The following is a 20,658-nucleotide window of genomic DNA, read 5'->3' on the forward strand; positions in this document are numbered from 1 at the left end:
TCAAACACAAGAAGGAAGCCTACAGAGGGTGGAAGCAAGGACAGGTAGCCTGGGAGGAATACAGAGAAGTTGTCCGAGCAGCTAGGGATCAGGTTAGGAAAGCTAAAGCCCTGGTGGAATTAAATCTGGCCAGGGACATCAAGGGCAACAAGAAGATTCTATAGGTATGCTGGGGATAAAAGGAAGACAAGGGAAAATGTGGGCACTCTCCGGAATGAAACGGGAGACCTGGTTACCCGGGACATGGAGAAGGCGGAGGTACTCAATGACTTTTTTGCCTCAGTCTTCACCAACAGGTGCTCGAGCCTCACCACCCAAGCTGCAGAAGGCAAAGGCGGGGACTGGGAGGATGAAGAGCTGCCCACTGTGGGAGAACATCAGGTTTGAGACCATCTAAGGCACCTGAAGGTGCACAATTCCATGGCACCTGACGAGATGCATCCACGGGTCCTGAAGGAACTGGCGGATGAAGTTGCTAAGCCACTATCCATCATATCTGAGAAGTCGTGGCAGTCCGGTGAAGTTCCCACTGGCTGGAAAAGGGGAAACATCAGCCCCATTTTCAAAAAGGGAAAAAAGGGAGACCTGGGGAACTACAGGCCAGTCAGTCTCACGTCTGTGCCTGGGAAGATCATGGAACAGATCCTCCTGGAAGCTATGCTAAGGCACATGGAGGACAGGGAGGTGATTCGAGACAGCCAGCATGGCTTCACCAAGGGCAAGTCCTGCCTGACCAACCTAGTGGCCTTCCATGATGGAGTGACTACATCAGTGGACATGGGAAGGGCTACAGATTTCATCTATCTGGACCTCTGTAAGGTCTTTGACGTGGTCCCCCACAACATCCTTCTCTCGAAACTGGAGAGGTATGGATTTGATGGGTGGACTGTCCGGTGGGTGAGGAATTGGTTAGGTGGTCGCATCCAGAGGGTAGTGGTCAATGGCTCAATGTCCAGATGGAGGCTGGTGACGAGTGGCATCCCACAGGGGTCCGTACTGGGACCACTACTGTTTAATATCTTCATCAATGACATAGACAGTGGGATCGAGTGCACCCTCAGCAAGTTTGCAGATGACGCCAAGCTGAGTGGTGTGGTCGACATGCCAGAGGGACGGGATGCCATCCAGAGGGACCTGGACAAGCTCAAGAAGTGGGCCTGTGTGAACCTCATGAGGTTCAACAAGGCCAAGTGCAGGGTCCTGCACCTGGGTCGGGGCAAGCCCCAGTATCAATACAGGCTGGTGGATGAAGGGATTGAGAGCAGCCCTGCTGAGAAGGACTTGGGGGTACTGGTGGATGAAAAGCTGGACATGAGCCAACAACGTGCGCCCTCAGCCCAGAAGGCCAATCGTATCCTGGGCTGCATGAAAAGAAGCGTGGCCAGCAGGTCGAGGGAGGGGATTCTGCCCCTCTACTCTGCTCTGGTGAGACCCCACCCGGAGTACTGCGTCCAGCTCTGGAGCCCTCAGCATAAGAAAGACACGGACCTCTTGGAGTGGGTCCAGAAGAGGGCCACAAAAATGCTCAGGGGGATGGAACACCTCTCCTATGAAGAAAGGCTGAGAGAGTTGGGGTTGTTCAGCCTAGAGAAGAGAAGACTTTGGGGAGACCTTATTGCAGCCTCTCAGTACTTAAAGGGGGCTTATATAAAAGATGGCGGCAAACTTTTTAGCAGGGTCTGTTGTGACAGGACAAGGGGGAATGGCTTTAAACTAAAAGAGGGTAGATTTAGACTAGATATAAGGAAGAAATGTTTTACGCTGAGGGTGGTGAAACACTGGCACAGGTTGCCCAGAGGGGTGGTCAATGCCCCATCCCTGGAAAGATTCAAGGTCAGGTTGGACGGGGCTCTGAGCAACCTGATCTAGTTGAAGATGTCCCTGCCCACGGCAGGGGGGTTGGACTAGATGACCTTTAGAGGTCCCTTCCAACCATATTCTATGATTCTATGATTCTATGATTCTATGAATTACTACATAATATTATATGCCATACCAATGATATTACAATAAGAATCACCCAGATTAATGAAGAATGATCTTCGATGAAACCGAGCAAAGCACAGTGATGATGGAACCAGAAATGACTTCAACATGAAACAATCCAACACTGCATACCATCTCCATCTTTCCTGCCCTGAAAGATTATTATGACAGATGGAGCCCAAAGTCATAGACTAAATGAACTCAATGAACATTTTAGAGGGATGGCCCATAGACTAAGGGAATGATATCTGTGTGTATATATATATCAAAAAACAGGAAAAGGGGTGGTGATTAATGGAAATGTATTGGAAAGTGAGGGACCTGGGCATGACATACATGGTATAGAATAAGGGGTGGATACTGTCCTGGTTTCAGTTGGGATAGAGTTAATTTTCTTCCTAGTAGCTGGTACAGTGCTGTGTTTTGGATTTAGGATGAGAATAATGTTGATAACACACCGATGTTTTAGTTGTTGCTAAGCAGTGCTTACACTAGTCAAGGACTTTTCAGCTTCCCATGCTCTACCGACTGAGAAGGCTGGGGGTGCACAAGAAGCTGGGAGGGGGCACAGCAAGGACAGCTGACCCAAACTGCCCAAAGGGACATTCCATACCATGTGACATCATGCTCAGTACATAAACTGGGGGAAAGCTGGCTGGGGGGGGCCACTGCTTGGGGACTGGCTGGGAATTGGTCGGCGGGTGGTGAGCAATTGCATTGTGCATCATTTGCTTTGTATATTCTTCTTATTATTATTACTATTATTATTATTATTATTAGGATTTTATTCTATTTCAATTATTAAACTGTTTTCATCTCAACCCACGAGTTTTCTCACTTTTGCTCTTCCGATTCTCTCCCCGATCCCAGCAGGGGGAGGGAGGAGTGAGCAAGCGGCTGTGTGGTGCTCAGTTGCCAACTGAGGTTAAACCACAACAATAGTATTCCCAAATGCTATCAATATGAACATTTTTGAAGCAGGATCAACCTTACAAGAACAGGAGAATAAGAATTTGGTCCAGAATGTATGCCTAAGTTTTCATCCATAGACTTTAAATACATGAAAAAATATGTATCTATCATTTTTCCCCCAGGAAATCATTTTCTATATCTGTTTATATCCTCAAGAACAGTAAGAAAGGCTAAACTTTCAAGCTGAATTTGTAGTCCTGAATTAATAGCTTTTCATTTACTCCTTTACTGTTTTTCACTTTCAGAGCTGGACAGGTAATCTAGATTTCCTTTCATAGTTATATTTCTAGGACATTAATCTTTCCAGGGGCAGACCTTGGATGAGTGGGTTACAGTAAAACTTTGAGACTTAGCATGTTATTTTTCTCTTGCATCTTTGCAGTTTTTTTCCTGCTCTGCACGAAGATACATTCATACTTCAAAGATGCCTGTTCTTGGCACACTGTATATTAACCGGTGGCTTCTGATGTCTGCACATGACAGCATTCACTAATGCTTTTTCCTGCAATTCTGTTTTTCTTAATCTTCAGCTCCAGTCTTCTATTATAAGTAATAGATATTTACTTCTTCGTGCATTAGTGCTCTTCATATCTTTGCAATTTCAAAAGAAAATTTCACTGGGACACTCTGGTTTGAAAATGTGAAAGCAGCTGCCAGTTTGATGCTGTTTTGAGGAAAAGAAAAAAAAGTGCATGAGGCCAACCTGCAAGCCGGTGTGCACTTTCATGCGAGTTGTCTGGAAAAGTCACATTTCTAAAATTACCTTGCTGCTGGTGATGAATACATGAAACATGGGCAGAAGCTCAAAGGCTGCGTATAAAGCATTATGCAGCATTCACAGCCCCTCAGTCTGACTGATTCTATCAAAGCCATTTACACCCTTCTTCTCGTGGCCAAGAGAGTTACGTTTTTATAAGGTCTCTATGCTGAGAGGCAGAGTGAAACATAAAAACACATAAACTGAAGAAGGGTTCTTGTCCTTGTACTTCTCTTTACTTCTTAGTTGTTCCTCCTGCAGTTCAACTTTGGTCTGACCATGAGTATGATGGCAACAATCTGGATCTTCTCACATCTGCAGTTAGAGGCCGAAGAGTGAAAAGAACCATGGGCATCCCACATCAAAGGCAGGGACACTATCTGGGTGGACCTTGATCTCATGTATGTTATATTGGTCCCCAAGCTTTGCAGTTGATGGACCAGTGTCAGCATTTTACGCTGGCCATGAGCCACCAGGTTTTCTTTTCATCAAACTGTAAATGAACTCTTGATGTAGCCAATTTGCACGAGATATTGTTTATAAAGTTGTGAGAACAAGCTGTGCTGATGTTTGGGCAAGGTCAACAGAAAAGCAAATTTTTCTCATCTTTTTCATAGGTGGAGGGCTGGGGTTTTTCTTTTTTTTTCCCCCCCCAGAGTACATAGGCAGGTTTGTTGACATTGCTCCATAATGTCCTGTCTGGGGAGCAGCCCCACATCCAGCTGATTTGGGCTCTTTGTTCTGCCCTGCCAAGCTCCCCCCCCTCATCTTTCATCCCTCCTGTCACTGTGCAGTGGGCAAACACCACGTGCTCTCATAGTGCTCATACTGCTTTCATCAGCAAATTTCAATTCCTTAGTTTGAAACTGTGCTCCTAATCCTACATGGCAGGAAGAAATGTCTTCCCTAAAGAAAGATTGGCTATGATGTGAGTAGAAGAACATATGAGACATTCAGTATTCGTGTCAATTAGGAGTGTTTGAACAGTGTTTATACCAGTTAGGGTTGTTTGAATATTTTAATGACAACTGGGTTTTTTTGCAAAAATGTTTGTGTGTCACACATTTGCAGCAGAAGAGCTCATCTCTCTGCAGCACTCATTGTCTGCTCAGATTCAGCCCATTCAGAGAGTCGGTGTGACAAGCAGGAGCGTGTTAAGCTCTGCACGGTTAAAATAGGACCAATGTATGGGGCACTGTGCTCTTCCTCTTCAGAACGGTGCATGTGTCCCAACTGATGAGTCAAGGCTGCCACGTTGGAAACAGCTTACCCAGAAGCTGCAGCAAATTCAGAAAATGTTTGATGATATTAATGACAGCTGAACGCAGTCTCAGTGGAAAGGGCTAATACATATGGCATCTGAAAATAACTTTGTTGAAATGGAAGTTCGATGAAGACTTTTTATGCAGCGTACTACTTTCAGCTTGCCATCATAGCTTGTTAAAAATAGTTCATGTTAATACCACCTTATAATGGCTTTCACTAAGTGTTTGATACACAAGGGAGGAAAGCAAAAAGGTTAAGAACCCTTAACTCTGGACACCACACACACAACATGATTGCTGCCATAGCCTCTTTCATTGTTGCCTGGTAATACATTATGTTATTGCTTCTTTACATGCTAGCAGTTAAAAATTAGTGTTGGGGAAATCTGTATCTCTCCAGTGTATAGCAGTCTCTGCACTCCACAAGAGAAAGACATATATTTTGATTGTGTCAAATATTAAAAGAAATTAAAACAGAATTTTCTTCCTAGTTTTTATTTAGAAGGGAAAAAAACTAACTCAGTGTGATCAAGATGACAAAAATACAATATCAGTCATTCGGGATGATTCTTGAAAAGGGTTACTTTTGTTATTATTGTAGTTTGATTGTTTGTAAATAATAAATAGAAATCTTTCTGATGAAAGACTCAGGAGATGAAAACTAAGGAAGTGCACTAATGGACATCCATTAGATTACATGAATTTTGCTTCCATAAGTTATTTTTTCTGGGATTTTCTTGTCAACACAATTTTTGGACAACAATTATATTAAACAGTGTTGCAAAGCTACACAGTACTACTTTGCAAGTATAGCTTTTCTTCACCCTTGTTCCTTTTTCTCCAGAAAAAAAGAAAGTGCTGGTAAATTCATTTGTAATCATTCCATTTGCACAGAGGAGGGCTTCCAAAAGCGGAATGAGTTTGTCCAAATTAAAGCTGGTGGCAGGTTGTGAAGTGCCCGTACACTGAGGGAATGGAGTCTGTGGGGATGCTGCCCAAGAGCCAACAAGTTGAGAGAGCATGTCCTGAACTGCAAACGCCTTTCCCCAGAGGGAGGGGATGTCTCCTGCCATGGCTTCGCTGGCTTGGGGCACCAAGAAGCCTAATTCGGTGGCGCCAGCTGCCAGGCAGGCTTGTGGCTTCCCCGTACTTTCTGGGCAGCTGTGTACAATGTGTTGGAAACCCCTGGCACAACACGCTAGCCCAGATAGCTCTAAAAATTCAGTGCTAAGCTCTGAAATGTGCATTCCATTTACATATGTATGTAAATGCATGTATGCTCACTGCACTCACACTGACAAGCGCTACTTGTTGCATTGTCTGATGAGAAGGATAAAATTCCCTTTTTTGGGGGGACAGAGTTTTATTTTATTGCATGTCAGTGCAGCATGACAGAGGTATTAGTTGTCTCTGGAGCTCCCGAGCCCTGGCAGCGCCTGAGCGCTCACAGCCCCGCTGCAGCCTTCTCATCTGCAGCTCGGTGTGTGGCAACGTTGGAGAGGTTATATTAGCCACCCTCCCGAGTGACCTGTGACCAAAGAGACTAGCAGCTTCTTCACAGCAGTTGTGTTTGATGTGCATACAAGGAAGGGCTTTTTCCAACCACATATTACCCTCTCTTACCCCCAGGGTCAGCGCAAGCCTGAGAGTACTGTTTACCTGAGTCCCAGCTTCCCCCTGCAGAGTACCTTATACACAAAGCACCTTTCAGAAGCGGATGAGTAATATTATCCCCGTTTGTTTGTTGGTTTGTTTTTGGGGTTGTTGTTTTTTTTTTAAAGAAGGAAACAGAGGTCCAGTTACTCAGCATTTAAGCTAAGACAATGCAATAATTTAATTATCGAGGTTGGACTAACAGAGCTCTGGCTCCCATGTCTGGAGCAGATCCATTAAATCTGCCAGATCCAGAAGCATTTAGGAGCCTACACCCCATTGATTTCAGTGAATCCCAGGGTCCTAAATGCTTACCTTTTGGCTTTTATCCATTGGTCCTTGCTGTTTCTTTTTCCCTGGTTAAAGAAGAGACTAGCCCAACGTTTTCACCCAAGTGAGCTTGTGTGGAGCAGCAGCGGGGCAGAAGCTTATAGGATCAGAGCACCCACTCTCAAAACCCCAGTATAGCCAGGAACCACCTTTTTCTGGGGACTCAGGACTTCTGACACAGAAGAAACATGAAGTCAAACACTGGTAGGAGGGAGAGCTCCTGGGATCCTTCCTTGCCTGTTTGACAATAAGTCTGTTGTCCATAAAACCTGTTACTGGAGATCCACAGTGCCAATGAAAGGACAGAATTTCTCCCTTGTTTATTTTTTGTTTGAGTCCTTTGAGGGGGGGAGGTGGTCATTTGTATTATTTTAGTATGCTTTTTAACAGAAACCCATTTGAAGTTATGTAAAATTAATTCGGAAACACTGGTAGCCTTATAATCCTGATGAGGTTAAAGACCACATGCAGCTGTGAAACTGTGAGCCGGCACTCACATTTCAATGTCAGCAGTTATGCTTCTGATGTGTCCTTGAAACTGCCTCAAGTTGGTTTTGAAAGAGAAAATAGTGTTGCAAAAAAAAGGAAAAAAAGGAATTTCTTATGTAGAAGCTAAATTGCATATTTAAGCCTGACTAATTGGAGGGAAAAACATCCAAGCAAACAAACAGCCCTGTTATCACCTTAAACACAACCAAAGGCAGGTTCTGGGAGAATATGTAAAAGTGGAAAAACTCATGGTTTGAGATAAAGACAGTTTAATAAGTAAAATAAAATACAACAAGAAAGGAAAACAAAACCAAGAAAAACAAGTGGTGCAGAAAAACCCCCAAAATTGCTCACCACCAGCCGACCAATGCCCAGCCAGTCCCCAGGCAACAGCAGCCTTGGCAAGCTCAATGCCCCCACAAGCTTTTGGTGCTGAGTATGATGTCATATGGTGGTCTGGGACATTCCTTTGGTCAGTTGGGGTCAGCTGTCCCAGCTGTGTCCCCTCACAAGTTCTTGTGCACCCCCAGCCTGCTCACTGGTGGGGTGGGGTGAGAAGCAGAAAAGGCCTTGACCCTGTGTAAGCACCGTTCAGCAATAGCTAAAACATGGGTGTGTTATCAACACTGTTTTGTTCGCAAATCCAAAAAATATCCTATACAAGCTGCTATGAAGAAAATTAACTCTATCCCAGCCAAAACCAGTACACTCCCTTGTACAAAACGCGTAATAACAACCGCATCTCTAGGGGTTTAGAGTCCACACCTAGTCCACAGAGCCATTTAACAAACCTTGCCTTATGCGTGAAACATTGTTTTGGGCTGGTTATGGTGACAAATGTACTTGATGTTACCTTCACGGTGACACTGCATTACATAGAGCATCAGGGAATGAAGAAAGAACATCATTAGGACCAGAAATGCACAATGGTTTTTCATTTTCCAGCTGCTGGGGATGCATGGGGGGCAAGATGGGGCAGGAAGGAGAGGAGGTGGTGGCTGCAGTGATGCCCAGGAGACGAGGATCTCCCCATACCCAGGGCACCCAAGGAGCAAATGTTTCTCTGTGCCTCCATCCTGGGGGATGCTCTGGGCTTTCCCTTGGTCTGTAGGAGCCCAATCAAGCCCTGAAAGAGAAAACACGGGGACTGGGGAGGAGCGAGGTACAGCTTTGTGGCAAAGGGCCCAGTGCCTCTGGCTGTGAGCAGGAGTGATGCTGCACCCCTCTGGACTGCCCCATACCTGTTGCCAGGCCCTGGTGGCTGCTCTCGCCACTGACCTGCAGCCTCTGCAGCTGCCTACCTCCTTGTGCAGCACAGCTCACTCACCTCCTGCCCACACCCAGAGCCCCGGCGGATGAGGACCAGCAGGATTTGGCCACTGAGACTGATTTGGGATATACTGTCTCTAGCCCTTACAGCATGGTCCACAACCAACAGATCCCTTGGATCTTGGTGCAGGCAGGCCAGCACGTGGACACAGGGACCATCCAGTGCACATCTGCCCCCCTCTCAGGCCCACCTGGACCTGCATGACCCTCCAAATCCACCCACCTATCCAATGGGCAAAAACACGAACTCCTTTTCTATCTCTTAAAAAAAAAAATCACTTACAGCTGATCTCCCAAAGGCGTACTCCTGCAGAGAGATTTGGAAAAGATCCCCTGCCTCCCACTGCCTTGTGCCATGTGGTACAATTTACAGTTTATATCGAGCACATGATTTCGTAAAACACCAAGATGTGGCGTTATTCAAACATTTTTGTGATGATGAGACTATTCTGCGAAGCCATGGAAGCGAAGGGGAAGGGGAAGAGGGCTGAGACGTGTTCGGCGCTTGCCACACAGCTCTGCTTCCCTGCCAGCAGCTCCGCAAGCAAAGCCCGCTGCACAGGAGAAAACACCCTCATTAACTCCCCAGGACAAGCGGACACAGACGCGTGCTGCAGCGGTGTTGTGGCTGTCACATAACACAGTTTCTTGGGCAGACAGCACGTTCCAGCTGACTCGCTAAAACTTCTGTCAGTGATTGTACAGTTTAGTGTTAAGGTTTGAATGCTGTTACACTTACCCCATGCACCACCGCTGGGTCCCAAACAAGGCAGCCAGCTGCAGGGATGAAATCAGATCCAGGACCCGAAAGGGTGTTGGCAATGCTGTTGGCAATGCAAGTGTAGCACCAGAGCTGTGCCCTGTGGAGGATGTCCACACTGCTCCGTGGGCTGGATGGGCTTTTTAGGGAGGCAGGGAATTAAATCCCAGTGCTGGCCATAGACAGATGCTGGCACCTCTCAGCTCTGCGTGCTGAAACCTCTATGGGGACAGCTGCGGTCCCAGACCCTTTCTTTAGCTTAGACATGGTAGCAACAGCCCCACCGAGGCAAAGCCAGCCCCACAAATCACGCCAAGGACCTGCTGTGAACTACAGACCATTAATCTGGAGCATTTCTGTTGCTAAGCATATGTCTGTCTGCCCTACCAGTCATCACAAAACATCTCATCTGAAAACTTGGGAAGCATATGTCCTCGTTTCAGCTGGGACAGAGTTAATTTTCTTCCTAGTAGCTGGTACAGTGCTGTGTTTTGGATTTAGGATGAGAACAATGTTGATAACACACCGATGTTTTAGCTGTTGCTAAGCAGTGCTTACACTAGTCAAGGACTTTTCAGCTTCCCATGCCCTGCCAGCGAGAAGCTGGGAGGGGGCGCAGCCAGGACAGCTGACCCAAACTGGCCAAAGGGATATTCCATACCATGTGACGTCATGCTCAGTACATAAAGTGGGGAAAGCTGGCTGGGGGGGCGGTAACCGCTGCTCGGGGACTGGCTGGGCATTGGTCAGCGGGTGGTGAGCAATTGCACTGTACATCACTTATTTTGTATATTCTTTTATCATTATTATTATTATTATTATTATTATTATTATTTTCCCTTCCTTTTCTGTCCTATTAAACTGTCTTTATCTCAACCCACGAATTTTACTTTTTTTTTTTCCAATTCTCTCCCCCATCTGTGGGGGGGCAAACGGCTGTGTGGTGTTTAGCTGCCTGCTGGGTTAAACCACAACAGCATATAACACAGTTTGTCTAGTATTTTAAATAGGCACAGGCAATGCAGGAATGACTGAATCAAAAACTTAACAGTTACTGCCTAAAGATTCAAATACAGATAACTGAAACAGGCTTCCTGGTAATAAGGACAGTAGAAGTCTAGAAATTATGCCCTGTTTGAAGGGTACTGAGGACTATGAATAAAACTTAATGAACAGCTTTTGTCTAGGACTAGGATATAAAAACTTTTCTTAAAGTAAATTCTTATAGTTACGTTAGAGGGATGTTTATTCCCTGACATTAATTTAGCTAATGCACCTATTTTCATTGTATTTATCTTTGGGTCTGAAGGGAATTTGGTATTACAGTAAGTCTTAAAAAGGGCAGAAAGAATCATGTCAGTATTTGTCATTATTTTTGATAAATCATGATATATTCAGCACTCCAATCATTCTGCCCAGTACTATTATATTGACTGGTAAATCAATAGTTCAGTGAATATGTGGTTGGAAAATCTAATTTCTGAATTTGGTTTCTAAGCAATCATCTCTATCCATTTTTTGGCATGTCCCTCCGCAGTGCCCCTGGCACTGGCCATATTCCAGTTGCAAACTGCTCTTCATTGACAGCTGTGCTGCTTTTAGACAGCACTTTGTGGTTCCCCAGTTTAATGTTCCCAACTGTGGTGGCCATACAAAAGGAGATGCAGAGAATTGCAAATTCATTCCAAGCTGGGCTGGACCCAACTGCATAAGGCGACATCTCCAGCAAGTTTTAGTCAACTTCACAAGGAGACTCAGTCCTGTATTCCTCTACCCTTGTGATTAAGGTCCAAATTCCCTTACCTTTTCCCTTCCCAGCATCTCTCATGCAGGCTACAGATGCACTGTAAGGAGGAGACAGGCAAAGGAGGCATGTGGGTAAGTCCTGAATACAGGATGGGCAAAGTTGAAGCTAGGAAAGCTGCAGAAGGCAGAGAGCATTGAAGGCACGTGCAAAGAAAACAAGGGAATAATCTACATAGTGGGTTCAGGAGACTGCAGAAGGAAAAAAAAGCGAACAAGTAACATGAACTCTGCTTAAAGCTTCTCAGGTAGCCAAATGCTCTTCCAAGAAGTGTTTTTGAAGTATGCCTGGAGCTCACATGACAGGATGGTTTCAGTCAGAGATGTATTTCTTGCAACAACAAAAAAAAAGAGAAGAAAGCTTGGGAGTCAATGTGGGGACATGTTAGTCCCACGTACACCTGAGTATGAGCCACCTCCCAGGCAGGCTCTGATTGCACACTCCCTTCCTCTTCCGAGAAGAACGCAAGTGCTGAAACAGAAACTATTTCTGGGGCAGTGGAGGGGAAATGTTCATGAAGTAGCCTTGGCACGACACATCTGCAAGAGTGGGCGAAGTACCAGGAGGGGCAGGCACTGTAGCAGGGGCACGTTGCCTCTGCGCTGAGCCTCTGCCCCTGCGCCAGGAGGGAGACAGATCTGGCTACTTTTTCTGTCAACAGACACTCGCAGAGATGAATTTGACCCATACTGAAAGAGGTATCGAAGATATGGGTAAAATCACTTTCTGGGCATGCTTGATCCATCTTCTTTAGCTCTGGAGAAACCCAAGCAGCTTGCTTGGAGTAGGCACCAGGCATGCAGGGGACAGAAGTGTTGCCATGCACCCTGCAGGTGACTTGGGTGCGGAGGTTACAATCGCCTTCTCACCCCTGCACCAGGGAGGGCAGGTTGGACCTTCCAGCTGCAGCGTGAAGCTCCGAGCATTCACACTGACTGTTCTGCTGCAGCTGCAGCAGCCGGTGGAGGATGGAGAAAAGGGGAATGGGGCACAGATAAAAGCTGCGACTGCATATCCTTATGACTACTTGTACTCAAACCAGGATCAGTGACCACCGCGATAAATCACACACACACCCCCCCCCCAACTGAAATAGGTTTGAATACTAAGATGTTGGTGATAAATATTCTGGAAATGTCCATGACACAAACCAGTTGCTTCCCAAGACCTAGTTTTGCTTAAGTAAGCCAAGGACAGTTTTGCCATTCATTTCAGTGAGGCCATTTCATGGTGGGAACTTGTTCAGATAATGTCCTGTACTGAGAAAACTCTTCAATAATTACAGATGAACCTATCAAGTTTGCGCATAAGTTCTTCTCTGAGCTCAGTGCTAGTGCTGTTAAGCTCTATGATTGCTCCATCATTGACAGATTTAAAGCAAACTTATCAAGGGTTAAGTAGATGTTATAAACAGCAGTAACTAAATAAATTTTGTTGCCATGATTTCCAACCAAAACTAAGAAGAGGAGTTTCAGAACTGGAAAAGTTACAGTCAATGTCAAGAAACTGACATAGGGAAAGCTTCATATTTTTATTTCTGTGTGGTCGCAGTTACATGTGGCAGATTCCATAAGGGTTCAAGAAAACCATGTCCTTCAGTGCTCCCTCTACCCCCCTTTCCAGTGTTCCAGTTCAGAAGAAACCTGATTTTTCATGGTGGCAAAATGCAGAAAGTACCAATAAACAATGGCATCGTTTTAAGACTTTCAGAGTGCCAAACACTGCATCGTACCAACAACATTCATAGGCATGAAGAAAATAAGATTTTCATAAAACCCTGGTGCTGCATTTAGTCACAAAGCAAGGAAATCCCTGTAAGAAACTGAAAATCCATTCTATATTTAGCATCAGCCTAATAGGATAACGTGGTTACAGTTTACTATTCTTCAGATTGATGGAGTTTTGCATTGTTTCACTGCAAAGGCCAAGCTTCTTAAAGAAGTCTGATCTTGCTGCTTTTGCAAATAAGCTGTCTTAAGGTCAAGGGAAACAACTTCCACTTTCTTCTTTTGGTAGTTCATTATCTTATGCAGGTCTAATGCTGCTCTGAGGCGGCCAACACGAAATCGTCTGCTTTCCGTGTTTTAAAGAAAGGGTGCCTGTACCATTCTGCAAGACAAAGATGGATTACAGCCATCTATTACAGCCTCAGTATTTCCCAAGCCATATCTTTTTCTTCATATTACAATTCATGTTTACAGTCCTATAGGAGTCACAATCATTCTATAGAGAAAACATTTAACTTAAAATAGTCCTCTCTGACTTGCCCTAGCATCTTATCTCCAAATCCCATTTGGGGAGAAAACTGAGAGCTTCATGCGATAGTAAAATGCAGTGATGCTCTAACCAGATGCAGCATATAAAATGAACACATCCTGAAAGTTTTAGTATAGCCTAGCTGTGGCCCTGGTTTTAAACTGGTCTCCAGTCTTCTGCCTGCAAATAATACAGATGTTAAATGAAATGCATAACATTTTGGTGCCAAATTTTCAAAAAGTGTCCACCTCCAATTTCTTTTTTTGAAATATGCTAGAATATTGCCATCTGTGAATGTGAAGCTGTGAAAGTAGGAATCTGAAATCTGTCAGCTGTTCATCAAAATGCTCATGAGAAAAAAAATGCAAGCAACAGAAGGCTGGGTTTTGGGGAGGAGGTTGCAGAGGGCGGGGGAAGCATGCATATTTTGCCAGAAGGCAATGAGAAGCCACACGTAGACCACGGCTCGGGATGCTTCCGCAGGCTGTGCCGTGGAGCCAGGAGCTCTGCACCGCTCACACCTGGCTGGAGCACAGCCCAGCGTTCCCTCAGAGCCGGCGTGTGACAGATCCCTGTCTCTGGGGCCAGGAATCAGACACCTCTGCAATTTCAACATGTCCCAGGGATATTCAGTTAAGCAGGAGAGAAATGCTGGTAATGGCACACCAGCTAGGTACCCAACACTAACATCTCAGTATTTGCTCATGAGCCAACTCTTGACTTTATAAACCACCATCTTTTAAATAACTTGCCTCTTTAGAAATTAAATAAATAACAAGTATTTCCAAGGGGAAAATAATGTATCATAAAAATATTAATATTTCTGATAACTTTAACCTGATAGAAACCTTTGCTTTTTTGGTAATTTCTTCTCACTCAGGTAGTATTCAAAAGCTCTATTATGGAATCGTTCAAGCCACTGCTTGTAATACAGCATATTAATATATTCATTTTCTCTTTCTAGTAGCAGTTTTCCATTCCAATTTCCTTTATCTGACTTCTGCATGATTTGTTCTGATGATAAAATGCCCTCCTCTTTCATATAGTTAATTCATTCGTGACTTTTAAAATTCATATCTTCACATTAAACATGCTGGCAAGTTTGCTCATGTCAGATTGGTCCCTTCCCTCTCTAGTTTTCAGTAACCCATCTGAACAGAGGCTTCCTTAAATTTCCTCCTCTTTTAACAGTTTTAATTTAATCCAGACCTTTTGTAAGAGAACTTTTATGAACCATAATTGTTTCACACATGAAAAAGCCCCCGACACACAGCATTATATTAATTATCATTAGCTGCATGCTTCTTAGCAATTCTGGCACCAGTTGACAGTACACACCTATAACACTCGTAATACAGTGTCTCAAAATTCGCTGGAACAGCAACTTTTTCTCAGTGCTCAATGAGGCCCCATAAGAACAGTAACTGTGTTCAAAGTCTGAAGGTCCCATAATCTGCTCATCTCCACAATACGTCACAGCTTTTGATCTCTGCACCAACCCTGCTGTTGCACTAGTTTATTTTTAAAAAAGATGCTTATTTTTGACATTTTGATTTTACAACTTTAAAAGGTGAACAAGCAACGGCCTTTGGTAAATTGTCTTAATGGATGCATTGCTTCTAAACTCAGTGCTTGTTTATCTAGTTTTGACTTCTAACCCTCGAGTCTTACTTTTACAAGGATTAAATAAGTTTTTGGGCTCTTAAAGCAGGCCCAGAAATGCCCACAACTGCCCATTGGTGAGTATTTGATCCCCAGGATACCTACACTCACACAGCATCTTCCTGCCTGACCCAAAACTCCTTCCTCCAGGTGCAGTTTTGCTTCTGTAGGGCTGAAGGCCTCTGGGGGCTCGGGTAGATCTGCTCTGCATAAGTGCATCGCACTGTGAGGACCCCCTTTACAAAAGATCGTTGTACCTACTTACTTTTAAAGGATGGCCAAAAGGGGAAGTGAATGTAAATGTGCTGCCCATCCTTTACTTAGTATGAGAGACATAAGAACTGCATTACCCTGAAGAGTGAAGCCTAGGTTCAAAGCCTTCCTCAGTCTGAGAAAGTTAAACCTTGGTGGCCTACCTCCCATGAAAATGCACTTTCACCCTTTCTTGGGCCCAGAAGCAGGGGAAGAACAGGTGGGGGCTAGTCTTTGAGGGCTGGTGGTTAAGCCAACTCTTCCTCTTAGAACAGTCAGATTTGGGTTGTAGTCCCAGGACACAGGAATAGTGAACAGACTCACCATCAGCTTGTCCTCCAGGTGTGTTTTAAAAGAAAGCATTTAAACATGAGCTTGGTTCTCTAGGGGAAAAATAAGTAGCTACAGTCGGGATATTCTCTACTCAAGGTCCTGTGTCAGTGGAGATCCATCCAGGCTTAAGCTCCTTACCATCCAGAGACAGTAGAAGTCAGACACCATCTGGCCGTCTGTTTTCTACAGTCTTGCCCAACACAACGCACCACCTTGTCTGCATCCCATCTAGGGCTCCTCACCGTCCCTGTTGTAGCACTGAGGAAAGCCAGACAACTCTCTCTGGGTGCTTGGGGGCAGATATCAGACCTGCGTGTCTGGAGCTGGCTGCGAGCCTTGTCCTGGCTAACCACTACACCTCTTCTTCATGTGGGTACTGCTCACAGGTCACAGTACAGACAACTTTTAACCTTTGGGCAAACTCAGCACATTGACCTTTCATGGTATGTCACTATAACACATTTTGCAAAACTTGAACACCTCTTGATCCTGTGTTCTGGAATCTTTCTTACATTCCAGCACCTTTTCCAAAATACTGTGGTAACAGCCTCCCAGATCATGTGTACAGCTGTATTAGCTCCCTCACCCCTCTGAGACATTCTGCTTATGTATTCGGGGATTTCACTGGTTGCCCCAAATACAGTACTAGATTAGGATTTTTAAGCAACCATTTATCACCTCCTTTTTAGGTTGACTTCACATCAGGATGCAATAAAACTGCCTTGAGTCTAATAATATCTAGTCCAATTACAACTTCTGCACGAGGCGTGGGGTCATTAACAAGAAGGAAGATTTTAAATTGTTTTAGAAGCCAGCTCATGCTAGTTTTTGAATTAGCTCCTCATGTACCCCAGGAAACTGGTTTAAGAATTGGGATGGCCAGTGGCAGGCAGGGGACCGATACAGCTAAAGAAAGCGCATGAGCCACTTCAGAAGGTATGTTCCAAGTTCCTCCCCAGGTCTTTTGCCTTTTATTCTCCAATTCAGGTATTACATTTCCACTGGTTTCCACCAGGATTGTGCATGCACCTTGACATGTTCACAGAAGTTCCACGATACAGAGTTTCACAACTGGGACAGGTCCCTACAATCGGGACACCAGGGTGACAAAACAGATTCTGGAGAATTTCCTACTGAATAGGATGGAGAGAACATAATTACCACATCGTAGCACTACAATGCCTCATAAACATAGAATAGAATAGACTAGATCCATTTACCACAAAAATCACAGAAAGTAACTGATCAAAGAATATCTCTTTTATGTAAAATATACATTTGTAGGATATAATTTTAATACATCTTTTATACTTATTGATGGTGGGCTTGCAACACTTTGAATTAAAAAAAAAAAAAACAAATAGTCTTGCTGCCAGAATTTTATTTCTCATAATACTTATAGTTTGAGGTAACAATGAAAGAAGACTGTGTGCTGTGAACAGAGTCGGTGATGTTTGTCTGCAGTCACATTTCTGTTATCAGAGTGAAAAGTAAACTTAAGACTTGGCATGTACACTAGAATTCATACAAGTATAGGTCATGGCAAACCGAGAAAGCAAGGACTTATGCAAACCTACTCTGTTCATATTTGTGACCTTTGCAAAATAGACCATTATTATGACAGAAGTCAAGACAGATGTAGTTTACATCACTACCATTATTAAGTGTGTGTCTTTGTATGATCCACAGCACAACTGCAGGAACCAGGAAGAATACATACAGGGGTGTGGGTCTTTGCATGGAGCTTTAGCAATGATGACTTGAATTCAGCTTTCTTTGATATAGATAAAAACTGATATTCCATGCACAAGTTTTATTTACAACTGACTCATCAACAGTGACTAGTCACCCCTTCCTCTGGCAGCAGTAATTATGAGCAGTCTCTAATCTTCTTTAACAAGCTCTACTTCGCATGTAAAGTCTCAGTGACCTCCTCAAGGCGTGAGTTGTTTATCAGGGCCCATTCAGCAGCAGCAGTCTCTTTCCAGTACAGTCCTTGGTATGGCTAAATTCCATTGTCCCTTTTTCAGCAGTCAAAAATCCATGATAAATTCTGTACAACACTGTAGTTAATATAACAGCAGCACCAGATATTATATTAATTCCTTTGCTAAAAGCTGTTTGCAATTATCTCTCTATTGACAATATTTTACCAAAACTAAATCAATGTACATCTCTAAATATCAGAAATGTATACTTTGATAAATACATTATTGTACAAGAATTCTGACATGCAGGTCATGCTATTGGGCTAGGCTATATACAGAAGAACATGTTACATGGTCAACAATAAATTGTATTTCTTTTCCTAACAAAAAATAAAACATGACAATCAGGGATTATTCAACAATCTCAAGGATCCCTTAAGATTTGGGTTGTTATGGTCTTTCTCATGTAGTTCTAAAACTCTACGGTTTAGGGTAATTTTTCCTCACCAGCCCAGAACATCAAATCTGCCATTGCATTTGTCCTGTTGCATAAACAGAGGTTAATATTGAATGAAAAAGCCACTAGAGGAGACACAGTTTCAAAACTGTAATGAATGCTGGTTGCTAGGAGGAAGATTGATGCAATAGGCAACCGGTCAGTACTGTAAAGCCGCTATTAAATCCCACTCGAAAAATCTTCAGAGTGCTCACATGAGTTAGTCTAGATGATACTAACTTGCACTTCAAAAATATATATATTTGTATCTATACACATAAGTATAGTCCATATGAAAAAAAGAGAAAAGGAGAAAAATGTCCTTAGTTAACCTTACAAGAGGGGGGCATTTTAACAGTATCTCTGTGCTTTATGGAGACAGATGGAGAATACAGTAGACAGGTTGCAAAACAGACAGACGAACAACATATAGGACAAAGCACCTCAAAAAACATTGACTGAAGAAATTTTTGAAGCTCATGAGCCAGAGGTATAAGGCTGGTCAAAAACCCAACTTGAGAACTACTACCCTCTTACAGTGGTACAAAAAAGCCCCCAATAATCTTCTCAAATTTACTTGGTACTCAGCCTCTGAACATGTTGAAGAACCCTGGAGTAGAGAAATGACTAGAGTACCAAGCAGCACTTGCTAGCTTAAAATTGCAAGTCTGGATGGCGTTTACCTTTCTTGCATGTTTTGTGCCTTCCCCAAGCCATTAAGAAAGAGATCTGGCTTCTGCTTGCGTGTAACCAGTAATGACAACCTCTTTGCAGTTATCTGTGTGCAAACAACCGGAGACATTCAGAACTCTGATACAGCAATCCAGTACCGAAGTAAGTTAATCACAAAATAAAGCCATTTATAAACAAGTAGATCGTTAAAAAATAAAGGAAAAGGTTAAACAAAGAAAAACAATCCCACATGCAGACCAGTTTATCAGTGTTTTCATTTCAGCAGGATGGTACAATGCGAGAACACACATCCAGAGCCCCCTGCGGTCTCCGCGATCAGCAACACTGCTTGTCAGGTGATGGAGACAGGATGGTCCATGCAAATGAGCAAACCCAAGTCACATTGTGTGCAACCAAGACACGATTCCAGACATCTTCAGAATGGATTAGAGTCACAACAAATGGAGGTTCAATGGAGTGACTGATAATTAGTTGGAAGCACATTATTTTAAGTAAATCTCCCTGAAAATATCCTTATTTATTGAATATACTGGCCAACGGCATCCACTAACTGTCCTTTTATTGCCACAGGAAAGTAGGACAATGTAGTAGAGAAAAGGAGAAGCGCTACCTTAGGTAATCTTTAAAAGCCAAGATAAAGATCTTCAGCTACCCAAGTGGCATTTCTTACTACTGACAGTTATATCATGCAGGAGTTATACCATATTTGTGGAGCCTATGGTTAATGCTACATTTATTTCCAATATGTGGTAAACAGTATTTGAGTTAATACTATGTAGCCGATTGATGCCATCTGGTTTACAAGATGGAAGGGATGGGAGACCGAGAGCGCCTTAGAGGACAAGGTGAGCTGTAGGGTGATGTTACTGGAGACAGTCGCAGAGCATTGCCTGTCAAGCCAGCTATGTTGTTTAAGCTTCGAGATTTTTCATAGCCTTGTATGAGAAAATGCACAGACATCAGTTGAATTCAGCCAAAAAATAGACAAAGACAAACAATACAACATAATGTAATCCAAGGAGCTATCTGGGACTCAGAGGGAATCTGCCTGCAAAAGAACTCAATGCTGAGACACATTACTACCAAAATAAGTAAAATTATTTACAAATTAATGCAGCTATTCTTTCCCAGAAAATTAAACAGACCATCACACAAGAGGTCTGACCCGCTCTTCCACATCCCATCTTGCACTCAATGCCACCCTGTTGGCTTCAGCAGGGTTGCACAGAGTGCAAGATAAAGGATCCCAACAGGGTTACTGGGTGAGCTATCTGGCTAAGCATAATCAAAAACCCATTAAGACAGACTATAAAAACTGTTAGAATTATATAATCTCTGCTAAACCCAATTCCTAATAAAGGATGATTTTTCTTAAAAAATAAATAAAATAAAAACCAGATAAATTGCATACAGTATGTGTAAATCACTTCTGCAGAGGATTGAATGATAATATGGGAAAGAAGCTCCATCTTCAGAAATATTAACCCTAAGACTTTTTGTCTAATATTAAAGTATAATAAGATAACAGAGTTTGACATATTTGTAAATGCCTCCTGATTGGCAAATTTAAAACACCACATTTGTGCTCCTTCTCCAGCTGACTCAAATTAAATAAAAGGTGTTAATCCACATAAGCAAGTAGTAAATAATTAATCACTAAACGAGGCAACCACATAATGCTTCACAATTTGGA

At 43.4% G+C, this 20,658-nt stretch overlaps 1 protein-coding gene across 8 annotated transcripts in view; it reads right to left on the bottom strand.

The window, feature by feature from the left end:
- Positions 1 to 16,785: 16,785 nt before the first annotated feature.
- Positions 16,786 to 20,658, bottom strand: part of KCNC2 (potassium voltage-gated channel subfamily C member 2) — a 106,886-nt gene continuing 103,013 nt past the window's right edge. For 3 of the 8 annotated variants that reach the window (XM_076333078.1, XM_076333071.1, XM_076333060.1), the window contains exon 5: positions 18,978 to 19,900. In XM_076333078.1, coding sequence (XP_076189193.1) covers positions 19,764 to 19,900 — 137 coding nt within the window. In that variant the 3' untranslated portion in view covers positions 18,978 to 19,763. Of the gene's footprint in view, positions 19,901 to 20,658 lie in introns of all 8 variants that reach the window. The other 5 variants (XM_076333126.1, XM_076333087.1, XM_076333134.1 and 2 more) reach the window with 3 other exon arrangements.

The sequence above is a fragment of the Aptenodytes patagonicus genome, chromosome 1 (genome assembly GCF_965638725.1).
Source record: "Aptenodytes patagonicus chromosome 1, bAptPat1.pri.cur, whole genome shotgun sequence".
Classification (NCBI taxonomy): Eukaryota; Metazoa; Chordata; class Aves; order Sphenisciformes; family Spheniscidae; genus Aptenodytes; species Aptenodytes patagonicus.